Raw genomic sequence first — 27,723 nt, 5'->3', positions numbered from 1 at the left:
AAACCATCTTTTATACATATGCACTCTTTATTATATACTTTTAATTTATTTACAATTATTGGTTTTTAGGCTTAAATGCTTTACTCGTTGCACAGAAATGTCGTAGAAACTAAAAAGTAAAAAAGCAAATTCGTTTTAGCCACTCTTTTTTCCTCGATTGAATTAAAGGTTACTCGTTATCAAGAATAAATAGGAACACAAACATAAAAACACTAATACTATTTGCTTTTGTTCTGGAAGAGTAGAGTAGAATACTACAATAGAGAAGTTCGTTCGTTCTTGATCGGTAGGCTACTATATGTTTGTTTGTTTGCTGGCTATGGCTAAGCAACGGTTAACTTTTTGGTCTCTCTGCTTTTTTGAATGATGTGGTGTGGGATGTTTGAATCCGCGAATGTCGATCCAATTATTCTTGTGTGGTGCGTTTAAGCTCAATTCAATCCGAAAATTAAACAAAATTACTCTGCTCTCTGTGTGGAATTACACCGCATTGGGATGAACTTGGCCCGCCAATGTGCAGGATCGGCAGCAGAACTTGGTGTAGTACGGATTGGCGCAGTATTTGCCCTTGACGATCAGTTTGCAGTTGGCAAAGTACGGATTGTCGACGCACTCGGGCGACACAGGTACAACAGCTGAAAAATGATATCATGTTAAGTAACCTCTTGATTTTTATTTCAAGACTCATCAATTACATTGTATAGACACATTGGCCTCTCCAGTGGCGTAGGTGTACGCATTGCTGGCCCTGCAGGTATACCTGCCCGAATCCTCGGGTGTCACATCACTCAGTACCAGACTATGTGGCTGGGCTGTAAAGTTATTAAAGATTTTGCATTATTATAATAAAATCGCTTTAATTTTTCAAGATAAAATTTTCTTGAAAACAAGGCGAATTTACTCTTAAATAAGATTTTCCAGATAAAACTATTCTCGACTATGTTTTTTGAAACGAAAGTAGAAACCGAGAATTACTCGAGTATAAAAATTAGAGATTGAATCGATCTTGGTTCACTTTTGAGATTGAGATATATATATTGATAATATCAATAGTTCTTATACCACTTACATCTAATTGTAACCCGTCCATTGTTGTAGAGAGGGCTATCGTCCTTGGTCCAGGTGACATTGGGTTCTGGATAGCCCTGTACAGAGCAGCTCATGAGAACATTGGATCCCGGTGCGTAGCTGTTCTTAGGGTCCAGAGCCAGCACGGCATTGACATTAACTGTGAATCAGAGAGGAGGTTCAAGAAGAGGTTATTTCCAAGGACCAAAACATATCCTTAACACGAAGATCAAACACCATGCCATTCCAGCCGAAACATGCAAATGTGCGATACTTACCGATGGGCTCGGGCACGTAGGCCGGTCGTGTGGGTCGGTAGGGATAGGCGGGTCGCTGGGTCACCGGACGGGTGGCCGGATTGAGGATATACTGCAAGTACTGGGCCTCCTCGTGGCTCTGAGCCCGCACCGGACCCACCGCCTTCAGAGTGACGCGCAGCGAAACTGGACGCCGCTGGTTGTACACCTCGCAAGTATAGAGGCCAAGATCCGTCAACTGGATCGAGTTGAAGACCAGCGAGTAGTCTCGCGCCATCACGTTATTCTTGAGACCAAACATCTGTCCGTTGCGCCACCAGCTGACATGCGGTTCCGGGTGACCACCGGCCGGACAGCGAATCACCGCCGGGCGGTTCAATTGGACGATCTGGGTAACGTTCTTGTCCCCGTAAATATAAGCGGGCAGGCTTACGGGTGCTACCGTCACCAAGTTTCAAGCAAGGGATTACGGAAAAGCAGGCAACATGCACAAAGTGTTTAAGATAAAGCAGTTAGATTCATAGCCAACACCAAAATGCAGGAGGTAGTATAAGTTTATCACAATGGGATAGTCGGTTTTCCAACTATAAAGCATTCGTTAATAAAAATAAAACCATTAGAAGGAGATGTAAGTATAGCCAATTTCTCTGCCGCTGCGCTGCTAGCGTTTCGACGCTCACGTACGCTGTGAAGCAGAAAAATGTCACGATTCGTGCTGCTTTAAAGACACCTCCCTCTTCAGGTTTTATGAATTAACTTTTAGGATAGATTCCTTTGAAATCATAGAAACGGATGGATGTATAATTTGGATTAAATTTGGTAACGATGTGTAAGATAACGTATACTGAAGTAAATGTTAAAAACGCACCTGTAACCTGGAGGGCTACCTCTCGTCGCACGGGTTCACCAAGGCCATTGCTGGCCACACAGACGTATGTGCCATCGTCGGTTTGACGCACCTGGACGATGGTCAGATCACCGTTGGAGGTCAGGACATAGCGACCCTTGTTCGTGTTGATCTGTAAAGAACACACAAAGTGATTAGAAAGATTAAAAGGTTAGGGTCACCTCTCCAATAGCTTACCACCAAGTTCTTGAGCGACCAGGTGATATTCGGAGCTGGATTGCCGGTGGCGAAGCAACGCAACACGGCAATACCACCGATGGAAGTCTGGACATCCAGCTCATGAGGTTCCTTGGGTTCCAGGGCAGCGGTGACATCGCCGGGATACGAGACCACTGGGGCCTGAGTACGCGGTGGCTGAGTGGGACGAGCGGGATGGACGCAAAGGTGACCGCAGCCATCGTTGCAGCACTTGTTCTCGCCCAGACAGTCGGCATCGGAGTAGCATTCCCGGGCACAGCCACTGGCATTGGCCGACAGAGCTGGGCACTCGCCTGGTTTGTTGATCAAGCGGCAGACCGGTGCAAACTGGCGATCATCGGAGCTGGACACATCGATGGCGCACTGTTGGCCCTCGGGGCAGCTGTAACCCTCACAAGGATTCTCGCAGACGCACTGCGTGCACTCTGGCTGGGATTGGGCAGCCTCACGACGTACGCCATATGGGCAGCGGAGTTCCCGGCACTCGGAGTCGAAGGTATCACACGGGTTCTGTCCAATAGCGTTGTCTGCATCGTTCGATTCCGCTGTAAGAAATAGCAATTCCAAATCAGTATGTTTTGTCTAGAAAGATAGATCTTCCATTTTCCCAAAACCCGTGCAGTCTTAAGTCTAGTGAAAGTGCACTATGGCAACTACTACAGATGCTACTCTAAATATTCTACTTAAAAAGCGTTTTGGGTGTGTGCAGTTTGCAAAAGGTGCATTCGTGGTGGGTGGTTGGGTGCTCTTTGTGGTGCAAAAGTGCTGCTGTTGGTGGAGAGGGGCTTACGTCGGCATTGGTTCATGCATGCCTCGAAGGATCGGAAGTTGTTCTGGTTGCCGGCACAACCCTGGTAAATGAAGGACACGCAGTTTCCTACCGAATCATCGTAGTACCAACGACGCTCTTGATTCGCACGCCCATTGCAACGGCCCGTCGCCAGAGGCAGCAGGCAGATTTCTACTTGCGCGGAACAGAAGAAGAACCAGTTAGTCTAGGGACTTCGTCGACGACTCCCCCGCAAGTCGAGATCCCACCCTTCGAAATATATATGTTACCTTTGGCCGAACCTACTGCCGGTTCGCGACCGGCTATGCAAACTGTCTGACACTCGTACAGATCGTTGAATCGGTTGCCGGTGCCATCGCAACCGCCGTAGGTGAAGGGCTCGCAGGCCTGACTCTCCGTGTTGAAGAAGTACTTGGTCTGCCAATCGCTGCAGGGACCCGACGTCACTTGCTCATGGCAAACGTCTGACACAAAAGATTATAGCACCTGAAACACAATGCCCCCAGCCCGGCTGCCCGAAACTTACCCACTCCCTTGAACTCGCCGCACTGCCGTTCGCATTGGTCGCGCGTTTCGAAGCGGTTTCCATTGCCTCCGCATCCTGTGTAGGTGAAGGCTGTGCAGGCCATGTTGTCGTTGTCGTAGAACCAGGCGGTGGTGCGCTCGTCGCATTCGCCAGCCTCGGCGGGTAGGGTGCAAACGGAATAGGTCTTAAAAAAAAAAAAAATAAATAAAAAAATATTTTTTTTACTTTTTCTTTGCTTTCTTAAAGTTGAATTACTATTGTAAGATAATCTTCTTTTTTTACCATGAGTGAAAGTGAATTGAGTTTTACATAACACTTATAAATAAACATTTGTTATGTATAAAAAAAAAAGAAAAAAAAAACTTTTAAAACGCATATGAATAAGATATATTCTTACCGGTGCTGGAGGTTGTGGCTCGGGCTCCACTGGACCCTGGCCGCGGCAGAAGCTCAGGCAGGCACTCTCCGACACAAAGTTGTTGCGATTACCACGGCAGCCGCTGAACTCGAACTCGTGACATCCGCCGGTGCGCTCATCGAAGAACCAGCGCCGCGAGAGCTCGTTGCACCGTCCTCGGACCGGTGGCAGGGCACAGGTGGTCTGGGCGTCATTGCACTCGCTCTGGCACTCCTCCTCGGTGGCATAGTTGTTGGCATTACCGCCGCAGCCCGTGTAGGCGAATTCGTCGCACAGACCCTCCTGGCTGTTGTAGAACCAGCGGGTAGCGTTCTCTAAGCAATTACCCGGCGCGGGTGCCAGGAAGCACTTGGCGGTGTCATCCACAGGCTCCTCGGGTTCCGGTTCCGGTTCGCCAAAGCGTGTGTCTATGCTGGGAGAGCAGGTAGCAGAGCACTCCTCCTCGGTGGCAAAGCGGTTATCATTGCCACCACAGCCGCCGTAGTAGAAGGACTGACAGGCACCCTTGGTCTCGTTGTAGTTCCAATTGAGCACCCACTCGCCGCACTGACCTGGATCAGCTGGCTGACTACACTGGGCCACAGCTGGTGGTGCTGGCTGCCTGGGAGGAGCTGGAGTTGTTGGTGGAGTAGGAGCAGGACTGCTGCAACGCCGCTGACAATCGGACTCCGTTTCGAAGCGGTTGCCATTGCCGCCACAACCGCCATAGTAGAATTGATGGCATCCACCAGTCTTCCGATCGAAGTGCCACTTGAGTACCCATTGGTCGCAATCTCCAGGAGCTTGCTCCTCATCGCAAACGTCCTGGGTGCTGGGAGCTGGTCTAGGAGCTGGTCTACGGGTGGTAGTGGTCGGTTCCGGCTTGCGATCGCAACGTGCCAAACAGGACTCCTCGGTGGTGAAGCGGTTCTCATTGCCTCCACAGCCGCCGTAGTAGAACTGGCGACAGGAGAGATCCTTGGTGTCCCAGTACCAGCTGCTAACATAGTTGGCACACTCGCCCACCTCCGCAGGAATCTCACAGATGTCCTTGGCTAATTTTGGGCAAAGGGTACGGAGAAAGTGTCAGTAGGACAAGGTGATTTAGGGGGTTGGATAAAACGGAAAAATCACATTGAAAGCACACAACATTTAAAGCTTACCAACTTGACGGGGGCAGTGGTCCCCGCAGGACTCCAGGGTGGGGAAGTTGTTCTTGTTGCCACCACAACCCGTGTAGTAGAAGGGCACGCAGCGCTTCTCGCTCTCGGAGAAGTGCCACTTGGCCAGCTTTTCACTGCAATCACCGGTTTGCTTAGGAAGCGCACATTGGTCTGGGATTCATAGTGGGATAGTGGAGGTGGTTTGGTGTTTTGGTGGTTGGTGCAGGAGGAGATTCGGTTGCAGGTGTAGATTCAGGAGGTCGGCATAGCAAGTAACAAGCAATCATGCGCATACAGTAAAGTAACCAAGCAGGAGAAGGAAAGTTTGGGAAGAACATACCGTTAACCAGGAGAAACCAAGAGGATCAAGCTTAAAATTACTCATAAACCAAAGCATAACGTTGCATACAACTAATCCCAATACCTTTACCCCATTCGAAATATCGCAAAGTAATAAATCAGATCTCAAACCTTTAAGCACGCCAGGCTGGCGGCAGTTGTAGTTGCAGGCATGTTCCGTCGGATAGTTGTTCCTGTTGCCCTTGCATCCTCCATAGGTGAAGGGTCGGCAGATGTCGGTCTGGTTGTCGTAGTACCAACGCTCAAAGTTTCCGGCACATGGACCACTCTCCACGGGCTGTTCGCAGGTAGCTGGAAAGGGAAGAATTGAGATGGTATAGTAAGATCACATATCAATTATAGGTTTTGCATTCATTATGAGGTGTGATGTCTAAGGACTAAAGAAAGAAAGTGACATCGTATGTGAGTTAGTATATCACTTATCAATTATAGGTATTGTATTCGAAATGAGGTGTGAAGTCTAAGGACTACAGAAAAAAGGATAGTGACATCATATGTGAGTTAGAAGATCACTTATCAATTATAGGTATTGTATTCGAATGAAGGTGTAATGTGATGATAAACTTAAGAAAGAAAGTGACATCATATATAAGTTACTAGATCAAAGTTTTACTTACGAAGATTTTCGCTGGCAGCGCAAGTTCCCTGGCACTGTTCCAGGCTATCGAATCGGTTATTGGTGCCGTAGCAACCGCCGTACTGGAACTCCTCGCATCGATTGCGGTCCGCATCGAAGTACCACTTCTTTTCGGCGCCCCCACAGGGTCCGGCGGTCTTGGGCAGCAGGCAGACATGCTTGCCGCTGTAGTCCTGGCACGTGTCCTTGCACTCGGACTCGCTGTCGAAGCGATTGTCGTTGCCCTCGCAGCCACCGTACCAGAATCGCGCACATCCGCCGTACGAGACATCGAAGAAGTACTTGACACTGAAGTTGGTGCAGTTGCCCGTCTCCTTGGGCAAACTGCAGGCCTTCTGCGGCGGCTGCTGGACATTCTCGCATCCGCCGAACTTCTCGTCCGTCGCCTTGGTGACTCCATCGGGACAGCAGCCGAACTTGCTCTCCACACAGGTGCATCCCTCGCCGTTGGGACCCTTGGCGGCGGTCTTCTCGTCGTCGCAGCACTTGAACTCCGTCTGGGTGCAGTGGCATCCGTGGTGATGGGGTCCCTTGGCGAAGGTGAGTCCGTCGGGACAGCAGCCGAACTGGGTGGTCTCGCACGGGCAGCCCTCGAACTTGGGTCCCTTGGCAGCGGTGATCTTATCGGGACAGCAGCCATGCTGCGTCGTCTCGCAGGCGCATCCCTCCTGGTTGTAGCCCGTTGCCGCCGACTTCTGGTCCGGACAGCAACCGTACGGCGTGTAGTGGCATTCGCAGCCCTCGTTGTTGGGTCCACGGGCGGCCAGGATGTTGTCGGGACAGCAGCCAAACTCACTGTCCAGGCAGCAACCCTCCCTGTTGGGACCATGAGCCGGGGTCTGGGAGTCGGGACAACATCCGTAGCGTTCGCGAGTGCAACCAGAGCAACCCTCGCCATTCGGACCACTGGCAGCGGTCTGACCATCGGGACAGCAACCATTCTCCGACTCCCTGCAGCCCTTGGGTGCCTCCGGTTGACCAGCCGCTGGCTCAGATGTCGTCGAGTCTTCTTCGCCCGAACCCTCGATCTCAATCTCAGTGGTTGACTCCGGCTGCGACTCTTCTGTGGTGGTTGTGGGCGGCACAGTGGTTGTCGCCGGACATCCCTCATCGTCTTCTCCCTCGGCAGCGGTGAATTTATCGGGACAGCAGCCAAACAGGGTCTCTGCACACTGGGACTTGGGACAACCCTTGTGGTTCTTGCCCTTCGCCGGAGACACTCCATCCAGGCAACAACCGAACTTGGTATCGGCACAGGTCTTGGGGGTGGGACAGCCCTCATCGAATGGTCCCTTGGGAGTGGACTTGCCATCCGGACAGCAACCGTACTCGGACTTAGCGCAGGTACTCTTCTTGGGCTTACACTTGCGTGGCTTGCCCTTGCCAACCTCGGACTCAAAGGAGTAGGGAGTACTGGTCTCGGAATCGTCAGTCGTGTCACTGGAGCTCCAGATATCGCTGGTGGTGCTGTCAATATCTGTAGACTCGGTGCTGTCTGTGGATCCCTCAGAGGTGCTTTCGGTAGATCCTTCGGTTGTACTCTCCTCAGTTGGTCCGCTTTCTGTGGTATCACTGGTTCCTCCACTTGCAGTGCTTTCGGTAGAGTCAGTGGAGTCCGTAGACGATGCGTCGGTGGAAGAAACGTCTGTTGAAGAACCATCCGTAGAGGCAGAGCTTTCAGTTGGTTCCGTGGATCCAGAAACGTCGGTGGAAGAGGAGGAGTCTGTGGCAGTGGAGTCCGATGCCGAGCTTGTGGAGCTTTCGTCTTCGACGGTACTTCCTTCAGTGGTCGATGCCTCGCTGGCGCTAGTCTCAGTGCTTTCGGTTGATCCAGAGACATCCGTAGATCCATCAGTAGAGGCATCAGTCGAGTCATCAGTAGAGCTATCCGTAGATCCATCACTAGATTTATCAGTGGAGCTATCAGTAGATCCATCAGTAGATCCATCAGTAGATACATCAGTTGTACCATCAGTGGTTGCATCGGTGGAAGAATCAGTGGAGTCCGAATTGGAAGTGGAAGAGGAACCATCGGTTGAGCTTTCGGTGGATGAAGCGTCAGAGCTCGAGGAAGCGTCAGTGGTTGACGAAACGTCCAAGGTAGAAGACTCTGTGGAATCTGTCGATGATTCAGAGGTGGTTTCCGTTGTTTCATCCGAAGTGGAGTCTGTAGAGTCTGAAGAGACTGTGGAGTCGGACGTGGCATCAGAAGTACTGTCCGAGGTACTTTCCGTTGAGCTGGATACTCCATCAGTTGTGGTATCACTAGAGTCCGATACGAACGATGACGAAGCATCTGTGGAAGATTCACTAACGTCTGATGATTTGTCAGAAGAGTCGGTAGAATCATCGGTAGATGCCGAAGCTTCCGTAGAACCTTCGGATGTCGAGTCAGCGGTAACAGTAGAGTCAGAAGCATCTGAAGAGCCCGAAACATCGGTTGATTCCGAGGCGGATGCTTCCGTTGAGCTTGATACATCGGTAGAATCACCAGAGACACCTGTAGAATCTGTAGATTGGTCTGTGGAATCGCTGGAATCAGAGACCGAAGATGATGAGGCTTCGGTAGTGGCATCGCTAGAGTCACTGGAGCTGGAATCGCTCGAATCGCTGGAACTGGAGTCACTAGAGCTAGAATCGGTTGAGCTGGACAAATCAGTGGAAGCCTCAGAAGTGTCTTCGTCATCACCACTTCCCTCCGTGGAGATTCCGCTGTCGGTAGTTGAGTCCGACTCATCTCCCGATCCCTCAACAGTGGTTCCAGTCGAGTCGGACTCATCGAAGGCCGTCGGACTGTCACTTTGCATAAGTTCTTCGGCTTCAGGTGTAGTTTCCGTGCTTGGTTTACCCTCCAAATCGATAACAGCGGCGCTCTTTTCAACTTGCGGCAAGGTGTCGTCGACCAACTCAATGCCGTCTTCATCACAATCCTCCTCGTCATCCTCGATGGGTTTGTCGGTGCTGGTTAAGGGCAGTATCTCATCCTCGGTGCAGGCTTCAGGATTACACTTCTCGGACAGGGGTTCGACCTTCGATTCATCGCAGTTTACGGACTTGGTTCCATTGGACAGGCAGAGGACTTCACGAACTCGCTCGCCACCTCCACATGGTTTGCTACACTGTCCCCAAGGACCAGTGAACCATTCACCAGGACACTCCTTCTCCTCACCCTCGCACTCCTGTTCCGATTCCGGTTTCGCATCCTTGTTGCACTTGGAGTCATCACTAGCTGGACTCACTGTCTTGCCATCAAACTCGCCGCAGATGACAATGCGAGACTTGACACCCTTTCCACAGGGAGCTGAACACTTGCTCCACTCCGAGGAGAACCACTGGGCCTCGCACTTGGGCGACTTGCATGGTCGAGATAGAGTGGGCACCTCCGGTTCGCAGAACTCCTCCGGATAGACCTTACCCTCCTTGTTGCCACAGATGGCCGTACGGGTCTCGGTGTTCTGACCACACGCATTGCACTGCAAGACAATGGAACTTAGCATGTGAAAGCCGGATAAGAAACTTCTCTACTTACGCCGCTCCACTGAGAGATAATCCAATCAACGCCCTCACAAGGCGTCAGTAGGCAGGACTTTTCCGCCTCCGGCTTCTCCTCCACGCAATCCTCCTCCGGCAGGACTCGCTTACGTCCGTTCTCCTTGATGTAGCAGGTCACCTTGCGCGTCTGCTTTCCCTCACCGCAGAGCTTATCACACGGCGTCCAGGGTCCCAGATGATACTTGGGGCAGTTCTTGACATCGCGATTGCACTCCTGTTGGGTCGCCGGCTTGTTGCCCACCTCCTTGAGGCAAACGGCATCTTCTTCGACCGTGTGCTCACTGAAATAGGAATAGAAACTTAGGTTTAACTACAAGATATGTAGATATGATGACTTACCCCGAGGAGGAGATCCTCTCGCAGGTAATGCTCCTGTTCTGGAAGCCATCCGATCCGCAGCCCTTGGAGCACTTGGACCACTCACCCTCCACCCAGTGGGGGGCACATGGTTCCGTGCCGCAGGCCTGTTCCTCCACCGGCTTGGTTTTCTCATCGCAGAGCGAGGGATTGACCTCCGCCAAGGTGATGCGGTTGTTGCACGTAACCACTCGACTCTGAGTTCCACCGCCGCAGGAGGCACTGCAGGCACTGAACTGGTGGTGCGTCCACGTGTGCGTATCCTGTTGCGCGTGACTCAGGGACTCGGGGATGCTGTACTCGTAGTCCAGGCTGATGTTCTTCTCCTGCACCAGCATCACAATGAAGAGGCTCTCGGAAATGGGGCCGCTGCAGGTCAGCTGATCGGGGGCCGCAAAGCCCATGGGTTTGCGCTGGTAGTTCCACCACGAGTTGGCGAAGAACATGGGCCGCGGGAAATCGATGCGCCAGTCGCCGTTCAGATAGTAGTGTCCACTGTGGTTCCGGCAGGCCAGATAATTGCTGGATGGCTGGGTCTCCTCGATGCGAATGTTGGTGGCACCCTCGGGCAGGAGCAGCAGGTCATTGTAGCCCGCGGCCAGGTCCTTGGTCGAGATGGTGTTGCGAATCGTCTTGCAGGTGCTGCCATCGCCGCCGCACTTGCGGCACTTGTCCTCCTTGGCATCGCTGCCCAGCATCATGTCACAGCCCACGGGCATGCACTGCCCATTGACGCAGACGTCGAGACCCTGGTCATTGCACCGCGTTCCGTCGATCACCGTCTCCCGCTGGCGATAGTAGAAGCGCTCGCCCTTGGGCATGCAGTTCAGCTCGCAGGGATTGGGCGCCTTCACGTACGGCACCCACTCGTGGAAGACGCCATCGAAGTTCTGCCTGTCGAAGCGGGAGCACTGCTGCGCCCGGAAATCGGGCTCATCCTCCGGACAGTCTTGTGTGTTGCAGGAGAAGTAGCGACGACTGCCTCCACTGCAGACTGCTTCGCCACGGTCACTGCGGAATATTGGAAATCGTTTAATTTATGAGGGGGTTTTACTGAAAACTACAGAGATTGAAACACTTAAGGAAATCATGTACCATAAACGATACCCCAATATTTAGTGAAGCCAAGAACATAATTCCAACCGCGAATTCTTCAGTCAAAAACTTAAATAAATATATGTTTTATATCTCAGATCCAAAATATTGCTTTAATTAATTTCAAATCATAATTTTCTTAAATTTAGATTGAAAAACTTAAGTATATCCTATACCATATACAATACCCCAATGTTTAGTGAAGCCAAGAAAATAATTCCAACCGCGAACTCTTCAGTCAACAATTTGAATGAGTATAGTTTTTATACCCTTGTAGAGGGTATTATAATTTCAGTCAGATGTTTGCAACGCAGTGAAGGAGACGTTTCCGACCACATAAAGTATATATATTCTTGATCAGCACCAATAGCCGAGTCTATCTAGCCATGTCCGTCTGTCCGTCTGTCCGTCTGTCCGTCTGTCCGTCTGTCCGTCTGTCCGTCTGTCCGTTTCTATGCGAACTAGTCTCTCAGTTTTAAAGCTATCGCGATGAAACTTTCCCGAAGGTTTTCTTTCTATTGCAGGTAGTACATATGTCGGAGCCAGCCGGATCGGACCACTATATCTTAAGGCTCCCAATCAAATATAAGAAAATTCATTGTAACTTTGTAGGAAGTAGGCGTTTTGATTCTTGACTACTTAAAAACAAAATTGAAATAAATCGAAACGCTGAATCTGGAATCCCTGGAACTGCACCGAGTGAGTATTCTTTTATCTACAAGGGTATATAAGCTTCGGCTGGCCGAAGGTAGCTTCCTTTCTTGTTAAGATATAAAAGATATATAAGATACGAAATATAGCTTTAATTAAATTCGAATCATTATTATCTTAAATTTTGATCGAAAAACTTAAGGTTATCATATACCAAATGAAATACCGCAATATTTAGTGAAGCCAAGAAAGTAATTCCATGAGCGAATATAGTTTTTATATTTTAAGATTGAAAAACTTAAGGATGTACCATAATAAAACCGCATTATTTATATAGTAGTAGTGAAGCCAAGAAAATAATTCCAACCGCGAATTCTTTAGTCAAAAATTTGAGTGAATAAATATTTTATATCTAAAATTTAACTAATCCATTGAAGTATTATCTGTAACTTTGGCATACTCACTCTCTGCGCAGACACTCTCTCGTCTGGTAGGACACTCCACCGCCGCAGGTTCTCGAACAGTCGGAGGGCGAGCTCCAGGGTGTCCACTCATCGGGATCCTCACCTTCACCGCCAGGCGTCACGGAGCTCTCCGGCAAGTACATATTCGCCCCATATTGTCTTTTTTGTCTTAGTCCAGGCTGGAACACGCATTCAAAAAGAAAGGATTAGCTTCCTTCAGGACCCCTTTATCCCCGGGCATACTTACGAATCTGCTTTGGGAATCATGGATGCCGGCCAGAACAATGAATGCTACCAAGGCAGTTGAGCTGCAAGTGGAAAGCGGAGAAGGCAATTTAATTAAACGCCACCCAGACATAACCTCGCCCAACTTGGCCATTCATTAAAATCATGGGACCGAAGTCACGTGTTGACTTGTTGCACATACACCATACGTATATATTTGTTGACTCTGCCGCAGTGGACACACGAGTGCTCAGACTCATTAGAGTTGGAGGAAGCAACAGTTTGGATTTGGATGATGATGGGATGGCGGGGGAGGAAGCAACTTGGACTGGGACTTTCTCAAAAGACCCTACCCCGCGGGTCCAGCGAAGGGGCACAAACACAGAGACTTTTGTGGGGCTTCGCGGCGACAACATGATGAACTTGTTTATGCTCACTGGCCAGAGCAAGCAAACATTGAACTTGTTTTTGCGGCTAAAACTGTGGAACCCTCCCTCCCTTTCTAGAGATTGCGAACAAAAAAAAGAATGGGACTTGGTCAAGTAAAATTTGCAATTTCTTCGGTAACAATTTTTTATTATGCGCCGCGTGCACAGACCATAAATATGCAATGCCACATAAACAAGACATAATTTAGCAGGGCTTCCTGCCGATTTGCCAAAAAGGAGAGAAACGAAAATCCAAGCAAATAATAAGTAGCGAAGGAAAGCCAGGGAGAATATACGATTATGCCGCAGACAATTCGACGCCGACTTCTTAGCTTCCCAAGGAGGATGTCGTTTTGCCCCGAGGACAAGTTGCGTGAATATGTCAAAGGCGTTCAATGTTGCAGGCAACGTTTGCTGCACTGCATCTCTGCTCCCTGATTTTTTGTTGGGGGATTGCCAATTTAATTTCTGACTGCTGCTACTGCTGCTGCGTGCGGGGAGCCTCTCGGTTTGTTCCGCTTGGACGCCTCCGACTGATGGCGCTCGCTCTCTTGCCTCCTGACTTTCCAGAGGACATCGCCGACATCCTTGGGGTCCTTGGAACGCAGCAGGCGTGCTGCTTATGACAGCCGCAGGGCAGGATGGGCGCCAAGTGTGGCCATAATTTTTATGCTTCTGTGTTGGCATTTTAATGCAATTTGAGCGCATTTCCCTTTTGAAACCAATGCCAGGACACCTATTGCTTTGGCAAGGACAACGGCAAGCGGCGAACGGCGAAATGGCAAACCGACAACGGCACACATTTCACAGTCCATTGAGCAGGGGCGGCGTCACCCAGTCGACCAGTCGCCCATTTGACTCCTTCTCAAGGCATTGCGTCATGCAAACAGGATACCAGGACACCCAGGACCCCAGCTCGATTAATTGGGCAGTTCCAAGGAAACCGCTGAGGCGGCAAAAACCGCAAGAGCGCACTTCTTGATTTCGTTTTCATATGCGAACGCGACGACTGCTGATTACGCAAAATCCTCCTCCTCCTCGGACTAGATATATTTTTTGGGGCTTGGAGGATTGGGGGAATCACATTGTTATTGCCACATGCGGCGGATGCCACGTGACACTAGCACAAACAGTTGGCACAATCGTCAAATAAGTTACACATGTCATGTGAACCACCGAAACGCCGCCAACGCCACAGAAATGTCAAACAAAAAAGCGGGCAGAGGAAATGCTAAATTCGGTTGGAAGTTTACAATAATACAGTGTGGCTTTCAGACCAGATTAACATCGGGAGCCACACAATCCCTGACCCCATTTAATTTTGTGACCAGGATTTAGTTGGCTGGCAGGCGAGATCAAAGCTGGAGGCCAATTATCGGGTCGCCAAAAGCATCTTTCTGGCCTTTTTGGCCAGAAATGGTCCCACAATAGCCGCCCATTGTTCATTGTACTCGCAGCATTACAAAGGCATTTGGGTTTGCCGCTCTAAGCGGTGATAATATTTTAAGGGGCCATGGCAATCACTGCATAAATGCAGTGAGAGTGCAGGGAAATGCTTCCTTTTTAGCTTTTTAGCTCCACAATTGCTGGCATTATCAGTCAACTTGAACAACTGCAGCGTGGATGCAAATCCAGGGCACAGATACACATATATACACTCTCCAGACCGAGTAGCTAAAAGATATTCACTCCATGCATCCATGCCAGATTTATATTCATGATCGTATAATTGCTTTCAAATGCCTTCCACGCAACAAGTGCATTCTGGGGTAAAATGCGTATACACAAAGAGAAATATATATGTACTTCATAATGGTGAATTAAAATCGGGAGCTTCTTTCCTTAACTTCAATATTAATATTATTTCAAAAAAAAGAGCTCCAAATAAATTTAGATAATGTCAAGTTAGTATAAAGATAAAAATTTGTATATCGTTTGAAAAATCCAAAAAAAAAATTAAAATGTTAGATCTAATATTGGAAAATATTATTTTGATCGAAGAAATCAATTTTAAGTTTCGAATAGCTTAAAATGTTACCCTTAAAGGGATAAAATTAATATTCTAAAGTTTGTAACGATTTTATTTTTTAAATAATTTTTAATTTTGTTTTCTGTGTGTGGGAGTGTGATTTTCAACAAAGTATTTCAAGAATGCACGTACTCCAAAAAAATAATATTTTTGTTGTGTAAAATGTTGCAACGACCATCGTAAATTAAGCGCCTGCTAATGAGCCGTTACTACAACATCAACATTATCAGCGGCACTTGCTCCACAAGTGCGTGCACTTAGCCGCCAAACTCAAGACCGGCAACAAATTACGGCTAAACAAAACGGAATCCAAAGATATCGGAACAGAAATATAATGTGGCGAGTCGAAATCCAAACAATTGCCGCAGGAACACAAATAAATTCTGACCAGATTTCACACCTGACCATTGAGAACTGACGTGCGATTTGTTTACATGACTCATCCGCGAGGTCGAGTAAGTAGAATTCCCCGACTTCTACAGCAACCACCACCCACTTGTAACATAGAATTCGATTCGATTCTTTCCCATGCCAATTGATCAAGGCAACTGCAGAGCCACAGAGGAGTTGCGTCCATCAAGTTAATCAAATGGCGGGGCATGCAATATTTGAGCTGCATCCATGAGGATTCCCATTCCGATTCCCATTCCACAGCTGCCTCTGCAGATCCCGAACCCGGGGCCCTTTGATGAAGATGGAATGCCCATGGCCCCCAGTTTGCCAGCTGCAACCGTTTGACTTCTGCTGGCCCCTTTCGCTTTTTTATGTTGATTGTGAGGAACGAAAGGAATTTGATGTTGCAGGCAGACATCTGATTTAATTGCAGCAAACTGAAAGTGCAGCTAAATGCAACCTCCCTACACAGAGAGAAATGATTGTAAGAAATAATGAAATTCTTGATGATTTATGATAAGGTTTTGAAAAGATATCAATCAAAATACTTGACTATTGAAAAATTCAAAATATTATTCTTTAGTACCTATATAAAATATATTTTATTTATTCAATTTAATTATTTTTCGTACCAATTTAAAACGGAAATTTAAATTGGACTGGCCAACATTTTAAGGAATAAAAAAAATATTTGGAATAATTAAAAATAATTACCTTCTTGGTTATTTATGTAGTCAAAACATTTGAATAGTGCAACTCATTATCTTTCAAACACCAAACTCAAAATAGTTTTCCGATATTTTTTAGCGGAGTAATAAACGATTTAAGGAAAAAAACTTTGTTTTTTTATTTTATTTTAATATTTTAAGAATAGGGCTTCTTTTTCTATGCACTTGAGGCCTATTAAATCTTTCGCTTTATCGGATTCTGATCAACTTAGTCAGTAAGTCCTAATCAGCTTCGTTAGTGCGTTTTATTTGGCCGCAAAATGCCAGGTAGCAATTATGCACTGGGACTCAAATCCAGCTCATTAGTCGGAAGGATGCGTGCGGATGTGTGACACCCGTTTGTTCAAATACAATTACATAGTCATACAATTATCGCAAGACAAGCACAGAGGGAGAGAGAGAGGGAGACTAATGCAAAACGCCAAATTGTGGCTGAGGTGTGGCCAGGTAAATGCTCATGTTGCCGGGTGATGATGCTCATGCCGAAGCTCTGATGATGATGATGGCTCTATGAAGAAGATGCGGGCTGGGTGCGGGGGCAGAAAGCTGGTGGAACGACGACATTTGTTGCAACGGAAGTAAATGTTTGCATTGTTGAAATTTTAATTGCATTTGCATAAAGTAACGCACACAGCAGAGGAAGAGTCGGAGAGTTGGAGATGGAGCAACATCCTCCGTTTGCCGGGGAATGGGATTTCTAGCTGCCATTTTGACTGGCAGCCAAACACTTGCACAGCCTGGCCAAGCAATTATCAATTTCGAAATTAATTTAACTTAATTGAGTAGTGAAAATAATAAACATACGCCTTTTGCCCCGAGTGTTTACGAAATGCAGACATTGCAGTGCTGCTGCTGCTGCTGGAGATTATGCAACATTCTACCAATTTCCAACGATGCCTACAAAGTTGCATTTGTGTGTGTTTGTTCCAGGGGGCTAAAAGGCACAACAAAGTTTGCCCAAATGCCTAATGAAATATTTGCCACGCGTTTGGCCAAATGAGCAGAGCAAATGAGCAAACAGAATGCACATTTGAGACCAGAGTCTCCGAAACAAAAAAAAGGGAAAGAGATTTCACTATGCGTTTCACTTGGCCAACTTACTGACCCATAAATTTCACTTGGCTGTCAACGGCGGCAGCTAAATGTTCGGCTGGTAAACAAATTTTTATGGCCTACGTTGCAAGAAGGCCTCCTCAAGAGAATCAACAGTGCTGTGCAGCTAATTAGAGGCATCATAATGCCGCTGTCGCGACTTCCCAGCCTCAAAGAGACCCCCTCTTCCGCCCGCACAAACATTGGCAATTTTCTATTTGCCCAACTCATTCGGTTCGAGATTGCAACAAGCTGCTTGACTTCACTTATGGCTAATAGCACTCAAAGAGGGTGGCCCAGTGAAACATCCACTTTTGCACCCTTTTTGAACTTTGGCCCCTCCCAAACAGTGGGGGATTATTAATCAGCTCTCTGTGTAAACATTTTAGCGCCAACTTGTTATAAAAAACAGAAAGAAGTGGGGGAAATCGAAAATAGTGCTCACAGGATGCCAAATGAGCTGGCATATTTCAGCACTTAATTAGCGTCGAACTAAAGGTACATAAAAAACACAGAAAAGTAAATAAAACTAGCTGAATTTTTCATTTTCAACAAATGAGAACTATTTTGGGAAATGCTATTTTTTATAGAATTATCCCATAACTTTTAGAATTCCAAAAAAAGTAATAAAATTCCTCATTACTTATAGTAAAATACAAAATATATCTGTCTTAATTTTCAGCAACCTGTTCTTGGGAAGAATTCGAAAATAAACAATGACCAACTCCCGAAGCTTGACGCAAACGAATTTCAGTTATTTATAATAGCCTTCAAATCGAATTGGTAACCCAGGCAATTGGCTTAAATGCTATCATGTCAGCAACTACCTGACGGATAAAATGTGGAGCAGACATTGATTTATGGCGCAATTACGGATTCGCTTATTGTTTCACCGAAAGTACTTGTCAGTTTTCAGTTTTACTGGTAAGTTTAGTGGGTTCTTTACGGTTTAGGGATTCTCTTCTGCCATTGAGGTATGTATAAAGGTGTATGTATTTAAGGTGTATATAGTAAACAGAAAAAAAATTAGACAAAATACAGTCAAATTAAAAATTTTTTTAAGATCAAGTTATTCTTCTCATTTTGAAATGAAACAAGATTGTAATTATCTTACTTCACATTATTTGATGAAAAAAAATACAAAAATGGGTATTTAATTTTTTTTTTCAAAAAACTGATATGATAAAATGTCTAACTGATATGTTTGAACTATAAATTTGACATTATTGATATGAACTAAGGTATAATTTAACCCTATCTAATGTCAAATGATTTTTCTGTGTACATATCCAGCCATTCGGAAGTCGAAAAGGGCTGCGTCCCTGACCCCCAAAAAAGGGCTATCAATTTGGACTGCATTTCGGTTCATTTGCTGTCATCAAGATGCCCATCACGTTTCCCAAGAACACCCCGGCAAACCGATCGTCGCCTGTCGTCGGCCAAAACATTTTTATGGGTTTTATGTGGTCTTTTTTTTTTGTTCTTTGGTTTTTGGCTGGCGGCGAACACATATATAATTCACTTGTTGCTGCATGCCCCTTTACAGTTTCTGGTTTTATTCACAGGCAGACAGAACTTTTTAGGCACATTTTACTGCATGTGACGCATCGTTTGGCTTTGCCTCCTGCTCGTTGGATCTGCAGAATTTTTGGATATTTCTGCAGTCATGCCACGGTTTTTTTCTCCTTTTCTGTTTTGGTTTCTGTTTAATTTTTTTGTATCTTGTTCGGGCTGTGCCATTTTTGTGGCGGCATATTTTGGGGCATCCTTTTTATCTTCCGCGTTTTCAGGGTGCGATGACCTCCTCGTCTGCGGCTGATCGATCTAAATGTCTGTGTGTTTTCTATATACATAATGATATCCCTGGGTTTTAGCAGGGCAAACATAGCTCAGCTTCCAAGTTATTTGCCACTCACACACATTTGATTTAGCATAATTAAACGCCGCCGAGTCGGCGGTCTTTTGTTAATTAAGCATAAGACATTAAGTCATGGGAAAGCGATGTGCAGATCGTCGCGAAACCATTAACCGTGCCATTGGGGGTCCATCGGAGCATCGGACCCCCAGCACATGTGGCAAATGCAGCGTGCAACATTGCCGCCATGAACTTGGGAGGCAATTGAGGCATGGAATGAGCTGATCCGCAGGATTTTATGCAGCTGATGCAACAACTGCAACAAGGGGGGCGTTTGTTCAACATAATTTGCTGCTCATTTGCCGCATCATTCGATATTCCGAGGAAATCCATCCCAGGCACACATGCCATTTCCGGGCGGGGATTTTACAAAAAAAAAAGTACAGAAAGTGCAGAAAAGCACCCACTTCGCTAGATCAACATTTCGGATTCAGCGGACTCAGCTTTTCTGATTTATTTATAGCTATTAAGGATCAATTATGCAATTCGAGTGTTTGTTTACTCGACTTGTGCATGACTTGCCTAGTTTCTTGGCTTTTTCAAGGCAACTGGCTCGCTGCGTGTATCATTTCGAAAGCATAAATTTGGAAAATTTAGTGTTTATAGTGCGGCCCGCACAGATCACACTCAATAAACAATTTGGCCCAGCAACTATGTGTGTTTCAGATACTTGTTCTTGTTATTCTTGTTGCATCCATTTTCCTGCTCGCCCTGAATTTAGTGTTTTCCGCAGAATATTATACTTGAAACATAACAAACATTTCGGGGCTACAATTTATCAGCATAGGTAAAAAGTCTTAATTTAGATTGGGTTGGGGAATTTTCATTAAACATCCTAATTCCAAAGAAAGAGCCATCGGAATTCTTCTCGGCGTAGAGAGTGGAGATTTCTAGCAGCCTCAACTGGTGTCAAGTTCAAAGACGTCACGAGTCACAAATTTTCGCTTAATGTAATGTATATTTTGGCCACTTAATGGCCACACACAGACGGCCCATGAGATACCCGGTTACTGATTTACCGAGTGCGTTAAAACGTTTAGTTTGTGCCATTAAACTACAGACATATAATGATGGTTACAAGTATGTTGACCCGTTGTTGGGTTCGAGATTATCAGGGTTCGGTTTGCCGAATGATCAGATACCCTACACAGGCATGCTGCTCTCAAGTTGATTCTCAAGAACTTTTCCATTAATTCAGCTAAAGAAAATATTTCGAAAATTTGCTAAGAAAAACTATGGTTTCCTGTGAATTGTGATTACCCCAAAAACCATGTGTCCCCAAACACTGGCCAACATGGGTCATGTGGTGGCCACATTTTTAACGCAGTGCGACCAAAAAACAATGCCGAGTTCTATAGTTTTTCACTGACGTTGACAAAGAGAGATGGGCAGAGATTTTCGCTTTCAAGTGGCTAACGCACAATTTTCGCGAAAACTGAAAAACTGAAAACTTTAAAATGCCTGACGAATGGATGCGCTAACTGCCAGTTGGCCGAGGAACAAGTTTCTGGCCTTTTATGTCGGACGGTGTCGGACTTTATGACTTTGGCCAAAAATAAAACGCACGCAACGCTTGTGGTCAACGACGACGGGCCGCAAAGAACGGCCAGCTTTATAGATATGGAGATTATGGCCAAGATAGGGATGGGATAGGGATGTCCACAGTACAGCATGTGCGTGAGAGCAGCCAAAACCCGTTGGCGAGATCTCTGGAGTCAACTTTGAACTGACCAAGCTGTCTATAGGTACACTTTTCTTTGGGCACTTCAAAGCGCACGCACTTCACCTACGAACGCAACTCTTTGGGATAAATATTTACATTTCCATTTGAAAATTTGATTTGATTTCGTTGCTTTTTTTGGAATCGCACACACACTTATTTTGGGTGAAGAAACAGAAAGACCTGTCGATAGAGTGCAGGTGAGGTAATGGCACAAATTTCTGGGCCAGTGGGTGGAGATGGAGGGCCACCGATCTGTTTGGCTGTTTGAAGTGAAATCGTGCTGCCGGAAATTGAGATGTTAAAAGGGAAATTGATTATGCTTGAAATTAGGCTGGCCGAAATTAGCTAAATAATAAGGGGTATTTTCTGATTTCATTTTATTTATTAAATTTATTTTTAATGAAAAAGGATACCCCGTAATGGCCATAACTTTTAATACAACTTCCCCAGCTTAATTGCTAATGGAAACATTTTCGCCAGGACGCAGGACGCACACACAAACACATTAGTGGGGCTTTGAAAACGCTTTGAAAAATGTTGCAATTTTCATTAACAAACTTCAATTAAGTTGGCAATGTAATTTGGCATGCAAACAAAATGCTGGCCAGGATAATGGCAGTTGCGCGTCGCAGTGTCAACATCGAGGAGCGCCTGTTGCACAGCGAGCACGTTGCCAGGATACGCCCACATCCGCACATGTGGAAGGACAATCGGAAGGAGGATGAGGACTCACTGGGAGAAGGAGCAGCAGCACCCGTGTCAAGTGTTTGCGCATGTAGTTCAAACGGAATTAAAATTCCAATTGACACAGTAATTTGCTGGCAACACAAAGGGAATCAATTTCAGGGATTGCGATGGCACTGCCACATCTCTCGCGTTCGAATGGATGGATAGATGGATACATGTTTGTCGGATGCTTACCACAACCGCCTCGATAAATCCATTTTGTGGCTCCTTGCTGACAGGACAACAGCACAATAGACGTCGCCCCTCACTTTTCGCGTTTTTCACACTATATATATTTTTTCTCTGTTTGTGTATCGTTTCGGAATCGTCTCCTTGTCCTCCTGCTGAAGTGGCTAGCACTCGAAGGAAATGCCACTTGAGTTTTAATTATCTGAAGCACACAGAACTTGTCACTCTTAAGTATCAAAATTTACTCGGCACTTTGCGCCTGCGCATTGCCACAGGACATGGTAAAATAACCGATCGCGAGTACTAAACTATCCTAAGGGTCCAAATCTCCGACTCGATTCGGCACACATCCGCAGGGTTTGACGGCACGCCAGCAACTGATCGACTCGTATGTGAGATCGCTCTAATTCTGTGCCACAGAAGCAAAAGCAAAGCAGCAGTAGCAGAAGCAGCGGATCGGAAGCAAGCAGCACGATATCGTAGCTCTATATAGCTGAGGCTCTATAGCGATAGCGTCCACAAAGGACGGCTTCCGCCCCTTCTAATCTCGGGCTCTCGTACTTCAATGGGTCTCTAGATGCTGCTATATCTTTTCAATGCTCTGTAGAGCTGCTACCCAGTAAGTTTTAAGTATATAAAATTCACTTAGTTTATGATCCTTTGCCAACCGGCCCCCACTAGAGACTAAAGTCGACTGGGGTTTTTGTTTCTTTTCCCCTCTTTTTTTTTGCAGTCTTTGCAGTGTAACAACTGGTTCCCCGGCGTCTCTCGACTCTCACTGATCTTTATGCGTTGCACGTGTGTGAGGAGCGATCCGATGCGATCCGATCTGAACCGAAGTTGCCAAGTGATTTAGTGGCCCTGCCCTCCACATGCTCTTCTCGCACTGCCTGTCAAGATCAACCGGCGGTACTAATGAGCCGCCAACACATGTCGACATCCTTTGGCTTTGGCCACTGATCCTGACTCCTGACTTATCCCCTCCCCTTCCGAAATGCATCTCAATTTCATTCTAATTACCATGGGCCAACACATGTGCTATGTTCTGTGTTTACTCTGATTTTTCGCCCGTTTCACAGACAAATTTAGGCATCCGTTTTGGGCTGTGGGATAAATTGCAGTCTGGCATTGCCAAGAGCGTCATTGATGCTGCATATTAGCTATCCGCAGCATCGATTTCACGAAATTTGATGAGTTCATTCATGAATTTCGTTCGTCCAGAAAAAGTCAGAGCCTGAACGATGATTTCCGCATTCCACACAGCTTGGGTTTCTATATATAGTTCGTGTTCAACATTCAAATCTCAACCAAAACTCAAGTTTCCGCCAAAAAATAGGACTAGCTAGCTGATTAGTGAATTATAATTTAGAAAAGAAGCATGGGCAAAAGTAAGATTCTCACTTGACAATCAGACTTTGACCGAAACCACAGAAAATAAAAAGACTTCCAAAAATGTGAAGAATGAAAGAATAAGTATGACAAATTCCATATTTAAAGGGAATTATCTAGAACAAAAAAAATGTCTAACCCTTGCATGGCAACATACAAATTATGATTTAAAAAACATTATAATCGCTCTGCCTTATCAACATGGTTATGCTTATAATATAGTAAATAGTAACTACAAAGTTAAAGATATGGTTTTCGGTAAAAAATCCTAAATCTGTTTATTCAAGCAGGAAGCTATAAAAAAGTTTAGTTTAGTTTAGTTTAAATAAATCTCAACCGCAAGTTAATTTCCGCCAAAAAATTAAATAGTTCCTACTCGCTGATAATGCGATACATATTTTAAACCCCGAATTAAATGTTGAGAACGTTTAAGGAGCGATTATATAAGTCTTATGCCAATTCTATTTTTACACCCGACCTTATCAACACTTGACCAGGGAAAGTCGCCCTCCAGTTAGCTAATAAGTCGCATAAATCCACATATTATCCACAATTCAAGGCGAACCAGCGACTAGCGATATATGGAACGCGCTTGATATTTTAAAAAAAAATTCGCAAATATAAGTAATTGCTGTGCTTGATATATAAAGCATCCATTCATGAATATAGGACCAAGTTCTAATTGGCATCGCAGCGGAAGCCTGTTATCTGCAAACAGTTGATATGCAGCCACAGCTACGGACACTGCCTTGGTTTGGGTGAACTCCAATTAGCATGGCGATGACCCATTTAGAACAGCTTCCGTAGAACGAGCTAGTCTCCCTTATCGCCGCCCAGTTCCGCTGCCAACACTCAATATCGGTATCCTAAGCGCACCCGAGTATGTGGGTGAAGGGTGGCTGCGGCGGCAGTGGGATCAACAGGAAGTCGGATAGTCGATTGTTTTATATAAACGGTATATAATAGAAAACTATAGATTACAATGGCGATAACAGGGCTCTCGTACAAGCTAGAAACCTGGATCCCAGTCCGTTTGCTGGGCCTCCATGTTCGTGGTGTAGCACTGCAGAATATCTCCAGCTTGTGGCAGCACTTTGGTGTCCTTAAAGCGTAGGCCGCACTCCACGTCCTTCTTAATCGTGTCCACCTCGTTCTTCAGGTGCCGCATGGACTCCAGCGGCCCGTTGTAGACCACTTCACCATCCCGCAGCAATCGGAATTTCTGGGCCTTTTTCAATACTCCCTTGGTGCAGCGACAGCCCGCCACGGGCACTTCCTTTCGCCCCTCGTTGATGAGGAAGTTCTGAAGGACATTGGCCTCGCCCAGCACCTCCTCCACTTCCACGGGCGGCAACTTGCTGCTCAGCTGCTCCTTGAGGTCGTCGATTAGCCGGTAGATGATGTTGTAGCTGCGCACGTTCACTTCTTTGGTTGCCTTCAGCTGAGGTGTCTCCACGGCAAAGGCATAGACGATGGCATCGAAAGCCTTGGCCAGCTCGAGATCGCCCTCGGTCACATTGCCCACGCCATAGTGCACAATGTCCAGGCGGCAGCTCTCGTTGCTGCTGTACGTCTCCAGCACATCGAGAATGGCCTCCACAGAGCCATGAACATCGCCCTTGATGATGACACTGACCCGCGGCTTGCCCTCGTTGTCGTCCACCTGCTTGACCCGTTGGCCACCGCGCATCCTGAAGCGACCGGCTAAACGACGGGCCTCACGCTCCGCCCGGTACTTGGCCTGGTGCTCCTCCTCCTTCTTGCGAATCTCATCGCTGCTCGACTCGATCTTCTCCTTTTGCTCCTCGTGCTCGCGGTACTTCAAGACGGCATGGGCTTTTTTCTACAGGAAAGGAGGGGGGTTATTAGAATGCAAGATAAGAAGCTATTTTATGTAGATCCACCTCCGTTTCCACCTCGAGTATGAGATCACCAGCAAGAGGCAATTCCCGCCAGCCCAGAATTTCAACGGGAGTGCCGGGAGGAGCTTCACTCAAAGGCTGGCCATTGTGATCGAAGAGACCTCTTACTTTAGCATGAGCTAAACCACTTAGCAGCACGGAGCCTTTACGCAGCGTTCCACGCGAAACGATGGCCGTGGAAAGCTTGCCACGGCGAGGATCGGTTTTTGATTCCACGACGATTCCCTCAACCAGACCCGTGGGATCCGATTTGAGGCCCATGAGCGTGGCCTGTGTGCTGACGGCCTCGGCCAAAAGTTGCAGATTGGTGCCTTTGAGGGCAGAGATTGGTATCACTTGGACATCGCCGCCATGCTCCTCGAGAGCCAGGCCCATTTGGGCCAGTTCCCGCTTGCTTTTTTCCTAAAAGAATAATAGGTTTTAAAGGTAATTCTTTTGGAGATTTTTATGAACCTACAATATTAGCCTCTGGCTTGTCGATCTTGTTGAGCGCCACAATAATGGGAACCTGGGCCTCCTTGGCCAGCTGGATGACCTCACGTGTCTGCGCCATAACGCCATCCTCGGCGGCCACCACGAGCACAATGATGTCCGTGGCCACGGCTCCGCGAGCTCTCATCGCGCTGAAGGCGGCATGTCCCGGTGTGTCCAGAAACGTGACTCTTTCGCCGTTCTCCAAGGTGACTGTGAAGGCGCCTATGTGCTGGGTAATCCCACCAGCCTCGCCGGCAGCCACATCGGCACCTCGCAGGGAATCCAGCAGAGTGGTCTTGCCATGATCCACGTGACCCATTACGGTGACAACGGGTGGGCGGGGATGCAGGAGTTCTGGCGGAGCAGGCGGTCTTGGTGCCACATCGCGCTCCTTCTGGTCATCCTCGCTTGCAGCCTCCGGTGTGGCCACCACCCGGGTTTTGGCGCCCAGTTTCTTGGCTATTTCCTGGATGATCTTGAGATCTGCCAGCTTAAAGGCGGGTTCAATGTTGTCGGCGCCCTTGACATACAACATGGCCTCCTGGACATCATCTAGAAGGTGTTAAATCTTTGATTATTTTACCAATTCAATAGATAACCGTGTTTACCCAGTGGTCTTTCCAGTTCCTTGGCCAATTGGGCCACGCTCATGTGCCTCCAGATGTCGGAGGCTCCGCCACCCGCCGTTTGCGCCTTCTTGGGGGAGTACTCTATAATTCTGGGGGATTTCTAAACCAATTAGTGAGTGTGTCCTCTGGAATATCGAGTGGGTTTTTGAATTTTTCAAATTTACCCGGCGACAGTTTGAGAGTGACTGTTTTAGTGCCTCTAAAACCTACCTTCTCCTCTGCTGTTTTCCGGCGTTTCAGGCGTGCAGCGTTCACATGGAATCCCCTTAGAAACGCCGGCGGCTGTGGCAGGGTATTGGCCAGTCGACTTATATTAACAATTCGAAGCATTTTCTAAGCGCGTTTTCCTATTTTTAATTGACTTTAACTTAATTTTTGAGTCGCGTAACAGCTGCAGGCCGATTTCCAATCAGCTGTTAAGAAAAAACGATTAAGAAATCAGTAAAAGTCGATAAAAATAGCTTTTCTGTTTTTTACCCAGCCCTAAAAAAAGAGCTTTTTACCCAACCTGTAATGTAGATGGCGCCTTGAAAAAATATTTGTAAAATAAACGTGTACTTTATGCGCCATCTAGCGGATCGATTGAACAATTGGCGTCATCTGAAATTTGATATTTGTAAAATACTTTAAAATTACTCTACAGGATGTAAATTTACAGCCGCCGAAATCCTCTTGTGATCGATTGTTATATCGATAATTCCGCCAAAATATTAATTTTGTAATCTTATTTAAAAACGGAAACTTTTGTCTGTATCTTGACTTTTTGATTGTGAGCATTCCAGTCGCCAGCTATGATAAAACGGTTTGAAAATTCGCTAAAAAGTTGTCCAAAATCTTGAGCAGTCCATAAAAAGGAGGGGGGGCAGTAAATAGAAGCAATCACGATGTCTCCCAAGTCCGTGCTTAAGGTAATTGCAGCAGTTTGACATTTTACAGTAGAGTTGGTACTGTAAGGGGAGTACTGCAAGTGAGAGCGGATTAAAATAGCAGCACCTCCTCGAAGACGGTCAGAGGGATGATTAGCCGTCAATAAATCATATCCAAAAATTCTGAAATGTGAGCGGCTGTTAAAATGCGTTTCGTTAATTAGCATCACGTCAATTGAATTAGCCGTAAGATAGTGCTCTAACTCGAGATTTTTGCCAGTGACACCATTGGCGTTCCAAAATGATAAACGAATGCCTAAACTAGACATGTCTCCTGATCTTAGACGCATCAGAAGGCGAACTGCCGGTAAACTGGTTCATAAGAAGTTCCATCATTTTCAACATCATTGACATCATCTGGTCAATACGGGAGATAAGTATTTCAAAGCCAGCACTAGGCGGAGGAGGCTCAATCTGCCGCTGCCGCATCCACTGCTATCGGTAATCGCCCTGCTGTTCCACAGCCAAATAATGCCCTTTCAAACACCAGAGTAACGGCGCTGGTTAGGCAGA

General features: G+C 46.7%; 2 protein-coding genes across 5 annotated transcripts; both read right to left on the bottom strand.

Annotated features, from left to right (window-relative positions):
• Positions 1-8: 8 nt before the first annotated feature.
• Positions 9-22,276, bottom strand: Ppn (proteoglycan-like sulfated glycoprotein papilin). 4 transcript variants are annotated; one of them, XM_017146118.3, is made up of 18 exons: positions 21,877-22,276; positions 12,670-12,730; positions 12,423-12,601; positions 10,195-11,223; positions 9,833-10,136; positions 6,284-9,776; positions 5,778-5,957; positions 5,307-5,477; positions 4,144-5,198; positions 3,747-3,930; positions 3,490-3,684; positions 3,221-3,391; positions 2,410-2,975; positions 2,194-2,344; positions 1,347-1,763; positions 1,070-1,228; positions 696-812; positions 9-635 (listed from the first exon to the last, which is right to left on the bottom strand). In XM_017146118.3, exons 1-18 carry the CDS (start codon positions 21,897-21,899, stop codon positions 481-483), a joined length of 8,610 nt encoding a protein of 2,869 aa, XP_017001607.2. In that variant the 5' UTR covers positions 21,900-22,276; the 3' UTR covers positions 9-480. The 4 variants fall into 4 exon arrangements, with proteins under 4 accessions (XP_017001607.2, XP_070073545.1, XP_017001608.2 ...); XM_070217444.1 differs by lacking the exon at positions 1,347-1,763; XM_017146119.3 differs by lacking the exon at positions 5,307-5,477.
• A 1,569-nt stretch (positions 22,277-23,845) lies between these two features.
• Positions 23,846-26,680, bottom strand: mIF2 (mitochondrial translation initiation factor 2). Its single transcript, XM_017146152.3, has 5 exons — positions 26,495-26,680; positions 26,264-26,384; positions 25,639-26,207; positions 25,164-25,583; positions 23,846-25,102 (listed from the first exon to the last, which is right to left on the bottom strand). Exons 1-5 carry the CDS (start codon positions 26,612-26,614, stop codon positions 24,269-24,271), a joined length of 2,064 nt encoding a protein of 687 aa, XP_017001641.2. The 5' UTR covers positions 26,615-26,680; the 3' UTR covers positions 23,846-24,268.
• Between the last annotated feature and the right edge of the window lie 1,043 nt (positions 26,681-27,723).

This window comes from Drosophila takahashii, chromosome 3R (assembly GCF_030179915.1).
Source record: "Drosophila takahashii strain IR98-3 E-12201 chromosome 3R, DtakHiC1v2, whole genome shotgun sequence".
In the NCBI taxonomy this organism is placed as follows: Eukaryota; Metazoa; Arthropoda; class Insecta; order Diptera; family Drosophilidae; genus Drosophila; species Drosophila takahashii.
Note: the sequence above shows the minus strand (reverse complement) of the source record. Positions and strands in the feature narration are given on the sequence as shown.